The sequence below is a fragment of the Sprattus sprattus genome, assembly GCF_963457725.1.
Source record: "Sprattus sprattus genome assembly, chromosome: 9".
In the NCBI taxonomy this organism is placed as follows: Eukaryota; Metazoa; Chordata; class Actinopteri; order Clupeiformes; family Clupeidae; genus Sprattus; species Sprattus sprattus.
The window spans coordinates 6335249-6342748 of NC_137928.1; the positions used below are offsets into that span (position 1 = coordinate 6335249).

At 44.9% G+C, this 7500-nt stretch overlaps 1 protein-coding gene across 1 annotated transcript in view; it reads left to right on the forward strand.

The window, feature by feature from the left end:
• Nucleotides 1-2103: 2103 nt before the first annotated feature.
• Nucleotides 2104-7500, forward strand: part of dscaml1 (Down syndrome cell adhesion molecule like 1) — a gene marked incomplete at both ends in the record, with an annotated part of 69809 nt that continues 64412 nt past the window's right edge. The window contains one exon of the mRNA XM_080844561.1: nt 2104-2356. Within this exon, the coding sequence (XP_080700687.1) occupies nt 2104-2356 (253 nt within the window). The remainder of the gene's footprint in view (nt 2357-7500) is intronic.

Genomic DNA, 7500 nt, shown 5'->3' on the forward strand with positions numbered 1-7500 from the left:
CAGGGTTGAGGGTTGAAATGGCTGTCCCTTTCTGCCAGCCTCGGCCATATTGGAATGCCTTTCAACGTTTGTGCAAAGGACATCGATGCTTTCGGATTCAGTAGAAAAGTGTTCTGATCAAATAAGCTACGTTACCTGAACAAAATTGTGAGACATCGCTGTGTTTATGTTCGTCTCATTTTGGATACCAGTTTGCCCCCATGCTTTCAACTGCTAGCTTCAGAGATGATGACCAGGGTTCAGAGGTCATGAGTGTGGTGCACATGGAGCCTAAAGACAGCTGTACAGGTAGTCGAGACCCTTAGAAAGAGAGCAGGTCATGGGAGGTTCTCTGAGGCAGCGTCCTAAGATGTGGTTGTCCTTGACTACACATAACTGTTTAAAGGTTGTTTAAGGTTTGTATATTTGTATTGTTTGTATATTTTATACCATGGTTTCCCTGAGGATCATACATTAACAAATGGATAACCGGCAGTTGTAGGCCTGCTCTATTTAACTATATCCTGTTTTACTCAGCTCATTGTTCCCGCCATATACTCTCGTGTAGATCGTAATGTGTCAGCGTCAAGGACGTTTTATTTTGTTTTCACGTTTCCAGGGGATTTAGACAGCCACGGAGTAAACCAGGCCTTTCAGGGCCAAATTAATGTGTTGCAAAGCATGTCACTTTGACGGATATCTGAGTGGCTTGTTTCTCTCGCGGTTGCCTCGCACACTCTATAATCAATAACATTACCGCACGTGTTACTGTTCAATAATTACACGAGAAGGTTGAGGGGGCGTGGATCGCGCGCACTGATGCGGAAAGTGACAGGCCCATTGCGGTTACCGAGGGGGTGAGGCGCGTGTGTGCCTTCGCATTGTTAGTGCCTTTGAAGTAGCTGCGGGGGAAGTTGTGGCTTATTTTAACACCCAGCTCCTGGCATGTTTTGCCATTGTATCACAGTCAAGAGTATGAATAGCCATTCAACTCGCCGTCAACTTTGGGTAGGGCGCAGCAGAAATCTGGAGCTCACATCCCTGCCCCTCCTGATTGTGCAGATTGTCACCGCTCCGCTCCGTTTGATCATACAAGCGTGTGCGCTTCATATGCGGTTCATGTCAATAGCCTGAAATCTACTTGGCCATTTTGTGTCATGCATTTCCAGTGGCGTGGCGGAAGTTTGGGTTATTCCAGTACTCATCTGAGCCATGTTGTGCTTCACTGTATGTGATTGTACGTTACCGTTTGTGTAGAGAAGGGCACTCCGATTTAGTGTCAAACTGTAGAGAGGCGTGGTTGCCTCGGTAAAAGGGAACGCAGCGTCTCTCAAAACAACAGCGATACATAAATACACTCGTCTTTATTTCCGCCTGTAATATCACTCATGCTGGGCAAACTAGGATACAGCAGTCTGTGATTACTCTGTGCGCTTTTCAACCCCCCACACCTGACCCCCCCCCCCCCCCCCCATACCCCCACCCCTCGCGTGCCGTGTGTGTGTGTGGCGCGCGCGTGCATGATGAAGTGGGTGCGTGTATCATTGAATAGGCTTTTTACAAAGGAAGCATTGGGAAACAAGAAGGAAGACAAAGAGAGACAGAATCCGCTTTTGTTGATTATCTTGCTTTAAAACGTCCGCCTCTTCATTCCAAACCAGGTATCCACAAACGAGTCTTTGCAGCGGAAAGAACAACAAATTATTAAAAAAAAGAAATAACCACCCGTGCTGTTGGCAAGTTGTAACACAGAATATCTCATAGATGCGTAAAGCGATCCTTCTTCGAGAAGTGACGGTTGAGTGCGCGCGGTGTCTTCTGTGCGCAAAAACAAGGTCCATCCTCGCGGTCCTCAGGTGAGCGCCTCCACGCGCTGGAGAGACCTGCCGCGCACGGTGGCCGCCGACCACGTGCACTCTTTACTTCTGTGAGGTCCGTTTTTATTCAGGCGCCTCCCCAACCACCCCCCGCCGCCCCTCTCCCTCCACCTCCACCCCCCACTAAACAAAATTCTATCCGTCATTTCTATCTCTCTCTATCTCACTCCCGTTGGCCCCATGCGCGCTGTGCCGTACCTCTCCATCGTGTCGCATCGTTAGACTACTGGAGGAGGGCCCCTCGCGGATGACGGTCCCGTGGAGGGGAGGGTACGGGAGGCGGGACCACAGGCTCCTCCGCTTCTCCGCGCTGGCGAGTCTGGGACTAGGGCTGGAGAGATCGCCGGGGAGCATCGTCACGACCACTCCAGCACGGAGCGTCGCCTGGCCGTACACTGCGCCGTGCACACGTCGGGATTGCACACCATTCCAGAGAAATATACCTGCTCTTTATGGCATGTGGCTGGTAACTTTATTCCTGCTGTATTCTTTTCAAGAAGGTACGTGGAGGTTTATTTGCATTTTGGCTTCATTTTCATTCGTAAATTTGGGGGCAAATAGTTATCTATCTTAAAAATAAAAACGCCCGAGATGGTTATTTGCATGCCATGTTGTTATGTATATTATCTTATCTGGCTAAAAAAAAAAATCATGAGGCAAAAGCAGTGATATGCTTAGTTTCAGCAGGAGAGGAGCACTGCTTCTGGGCAAAGTGGTGGTCTGTTGAGGCTTTTCTGACAGACAGTGGGTAGAGTGGGCATTAAGTTTACCCATCCCGTTCAGTTGAACAGAATGCAGTCAAGTATGTGTTAAACTGTTGTTGTGTTAAAATTCCTCCATACATTGGACGGGGTTTGAGATCCAGAGGCGCTGAAGAGGGTTAGGTCTATGTGTGTTCCCGTGCGATGGTCCATGACGGCAAAGATGGGGAGATAACACGATTTGTATTCATGTTATGAATATGCTGGGTGGTTATGAATATGCAAAATGTCGGGAGAGAACGCCAGGCAGAGGTCTAGATGAGATGCTGTAGACAGGGTTTGTTCAGGGCTCTTCAATTGTACTTTTTGGTTATGGAATAAAAGTAAGTTGGTGAGGGAGGTGTAAAGGTGTTTTCAATGTGAGGCCGCCTAAATTTGGGTTTTCTTTTCTTGTAAAATTCAGATGTGTTTTTTTTTCTCCTCATCTGACGTACCGCGCAACGTTTGTGTGTGCAGTGCTATCAGATGGCAACCAGATATGGGTTTTGATTTCAAGAAAAGATCATTTGCATGTTGTTAACTTGAAATGTTATGTGCCACCAAAAAAAAAAGAGTTTCTTCACCTGATTTTAGGCTATTTGTATAAAAGAGAAAACCTTACACGGGGTCCCTAATTATCAGTAGTGCAATTAGTGTGCCTCCATTTTCTGCGCGACCAAATGCTACGCTCTTGACCACTGATTATAATCTCTGTAGAAAAACAAGCTTCATTTGAAGGCAGGACCATCGTTTTCTCTTCTTTTGCCTCAACTGTGTTTTAAACTCCAACTATTTTTGGGGGGGATTGGTTATCAACTGTCCTATTGCTCATCAGGGGCCAAGATATTGAGATTGGCTGTATATCTGATGATCTCTCTGATATGTTTATCTTCTTCCTTGTCTTTCTTCTATTTTGCATATGGTGCATATTGGGAAATGATCATGATTCAATCCAAAGTTCATTTTTGGTGTAGGTTACTGTGGGGGCCATGTTGCAGTGGGTTTACGCCTCTCTGTGTTATCTTGGCTTTTATTTGCGCTGTGAAGTGTTTTAGGCTTATAGTCGCTTACACACAGCTGTAATTACCCGGCACTCTCACTCTGCCTCTCAACAGCCTGAGCTTTTGACGTATGCTGGGTGCTGCTCTTGCGACAAGGAGTTTGTGTGTGTGTGTGTGTGTAGCTGTTTTTGTTGTATTTAATTGGATTACAATGCAAATTTCGATTATATCGCCTTGCCCCCAGACGACTGAACAAGATGTAATGCTCTCTCTCTCTTTCTCTCTCTCTCTCTCTCTCTCTCTCTCTATGTGTGTGTGTGTGTGTGTGTGTTCGTGCGTGCCCGGGTGCGCGTTCGTGTGTGTGCGTGTGTTTTGTAGAGGAGGAGGGGGTGCAGCGGGGCGTAAAGTGCATTGAAAAGGGATATAGGTTAGACATCCAGATAGCCAACTAACTTCTGCTTTTTTTTTTTAGTCTTTTCTTTTTACTTCATTTTCATAACACCAGATCAGATATGTGTATTTAAGTGCAGGTCTGATACTGTGATACAAATAATAACTCTGTTGTTTTCGCTCAACGCGATAGGGGAAGTAAAACACGTCAATTATCATACATGCATATGCATAAGGACTGCGTATTTTTTCGAGAGGGCCGCGCCTCCACTATATTTCTCACTTTCAAGGAATGCAAGACAAGTGTCCACATCGAGCCCAGATCCTGCTGATAGGATACATTTTTACCAGACAATTTGGAGTGTTTTTTTTTTATCTCCGTCTGTTTTCGTTCGACCAGCTTTTAAATTATCCGTCGTCCGACTGGTAGCCTATTCTAGTGTTAGACGTGACCCGGACAAGTTCAAGCGTATTGCCCCACGCACACCTGAACCCGTAGCTGGGATGTAGTGGAGGAGGGAGGAGACATCTACGCCCCAGTGGCGTCTAGAGGCCCGATCTGTCGTGTGATGGGTGTATAATGAAAAATGCACCACCGCTGCAGCAGTATTAGACATTATGAAAATTTCAGGGGTTTGCATTTTCGGTCATGTGTTTGCCTATTTGTATTTGAATGGCATACATAATAATAACAACAACATAAATAATTATAACACTATTATTATATTCTATGATTGAATATTTTTTTTTGTATTTATATTTTATTCCTTCAGATCGAACTTATATTAACTGTGGTCGGAGGAGGACCTGTTTTTGACTTTATTAGACCATGGTGGAAATAATGCGCCAGGCCCACACTAAAACTATTTTTATCAGATTGGTGAAAAACTCAGAGAAGGCCTCATCCCTAACACCTATTATTCCAAGGTTTCTTTCCTATCTAATCTGCTATTGGCCCTATATTAAGTAATGGAAATTGTGTTGGTCTCAACTGCGATGGTTTGAATGTGTTTAAAAACAATTTGAGCCTAGTGCAATGCATCGTTTGGGTTTCTAGTCATTGTGTCGCGCTTGCTTCATATTCATCGCCTGAACAGCCATCTACATGCGGTTAAATAGAAAATGGAGGATGGCCTCGCTGTGTGTGTGTGTGTGTGTGTGTGTGTGTGTGTGTGTGTGTGTGTGTGTGTGTGTGCTGCGAGTCTAATATTTATTTTAAGGCTCAACAGTCGTCAGGTTCGTCGAATGTGTGTGGCGGCTGCGATATTATCCGGTCTGATCCGATTTTCTGAACATTTGCCTAAATTAAAATGTGATTGAAAGAGGATTGCCACGTCCAATTCAACCCTGTTTACAGCTAAATGTATTATTTCTATTATTTGTGTTATAATTATTTTTATTATTATTACTACTAGTACTATTAATTTAGGAAAATCATTTTTCTATTCAGGTGCCATTATTTTTATTTTATGTGTCTTGCCATTTTTTATTTTTTTACAAACAAGACACAAAAAAATAAACTTTGAATGTACATAGCCTATATTTGGGCCGGATTTTCACCTCTAAACCGGTTGCAATGTCACCTCTGTACCCCCACCTCTCTATTTCCCCTCAGCCTGCTCGCCCTCCTCATAGAAATATGCAAAATTGCTTTCACTTCTCTTTTTTTCCTCCAAATCCCCTGCTCTTCCCAGCTGCGCAATTAGTGTGGAGCTCTGCCGCATCCCCCACTCAAAAAGTAAATCAGGTCACCGGCCATAAGGGCGCCATTTATTTCTATGAAAACGCCATCTCTCCCCCCCCCCCCCCCCCCCCACACACTCCATCCCTCCCTCCCGCCCCCTCTCTACCTCTCTCTCTTCCATTGACGAATTTCCCTTGTAAATACTACAGTGGATTTTTTTTAACATTATTGTTTTTTTCAATGTCTGTTGTTGAAGGAGACACTGCACTTTACCCTGCTGGTAAATCAAACCGCGCCACGTTGTTTATAGCCTAACGGTAGAAAGTCAAGATCATAAGCGGAAGCTTTCAATTAATTGTTGCAAAATGTCTAGCATGGCGTACCTGCAGGACGTGTGGGCTTTTATTTCACTTTAGACTTGCTTCTCATCGAACATCAAACTACCCCTAAACTTAGAGAGGATACATTGAAGGAGAAGTCGGTGGCATGTCACCGGGGACTTCCAGGTGGACGCTTTCCGTGTGATCAAAGATACTGGACGTGGTGCCATTGAAGTCTGCAAGATTGTTCCATCCCATAGACTTATAAGTAGGGTATGTTATGTTAGCCTACTTTATGCTAGGAAACCCCCCTCTCTCTCTCTCGCCCAGTACTTTGTTGGCTATTTTACAAAATGACCGTAATCGTACTGCTGAAAATCGGATGGATTGACGCGATGCACCTCCTCTGTTGCCGTTCCCTCTAGCGCTCTGAAATAACACCCTCTCGCCTTACCTGTCATTTCATTTTCAAGTGCGGTCAAAATAAATACCTACTTGTCAGTTTGGCGTCACGGCGGTGCCTTGCTCTAGTGAGCACCGCCCGTGTTCTTGCTGTGCGTTGAACGTGCCGCCGGTGAGTTATCAGTGGCGGGGCGAGTGGTGAGGGTAAGCGTGCTAAATGAACCCGACACCTGTGCGCCTCGCTTGTCCAGCTAATCTGAAACCTGCATAGTTGCGCTTTACTGACAGACAACACCCGCGACTACGAAATATAAGAAACCACACGGACGCAAAACTACGGTGTCATCCACCGAGTCAAAACAATACACTGCGTCTTGCCGGTGATAGGAGTGCTTCCGTCGCTTACGCTCCGACGACTGACCAAATCAACAAGTACTCCCCATCACTCCACGTCAAGCTCTGTCTTATGACGTTTCAACTCCAGTTCAACTCTTGTGTCCATGATTTCCCTTGAGCAGTGATTTCGCAAGAATTCATAGCTGGGTCACTGACGTGGGCGATTAATCAGAAGTGTTAAAAGAGTGTGCACCGAGAGCCCTTCCTCTGATGGGAAGTATATTCTACACAAAATATATTATATAGAAACAGTTATAGAAAGTATATACTACACAAAATATAGTATGTAGGAACAGTTATAGAAAGTATATACCACACAAAATATATTATGTAGGAACAGAAGTTAAAGCAAACTGAGAGCTAATGTGACTTGAATGCAAGACCCAGCAGATCTTCCTTAGGCTGTGGTTGAAGCCAGCACTACACAGGGCCAATTACTGGCACTATGGTGAACAGCAGACATAGTTACACAAGACACTTGACATTTGGCTATAGGGTGGCTGTATATGTGATGAAACTCTCTCTCTCTCTCGCATTCTATATCTTTGTCTCACATACAGTAGTACACACACAAACACACACACACACACACACATACACACACACATACATACATATGCACACACACACACACACGCACACACACACACACACACATACACGCTCACACACACACACACACATACACGCTCACACACACACTCTCTCAAA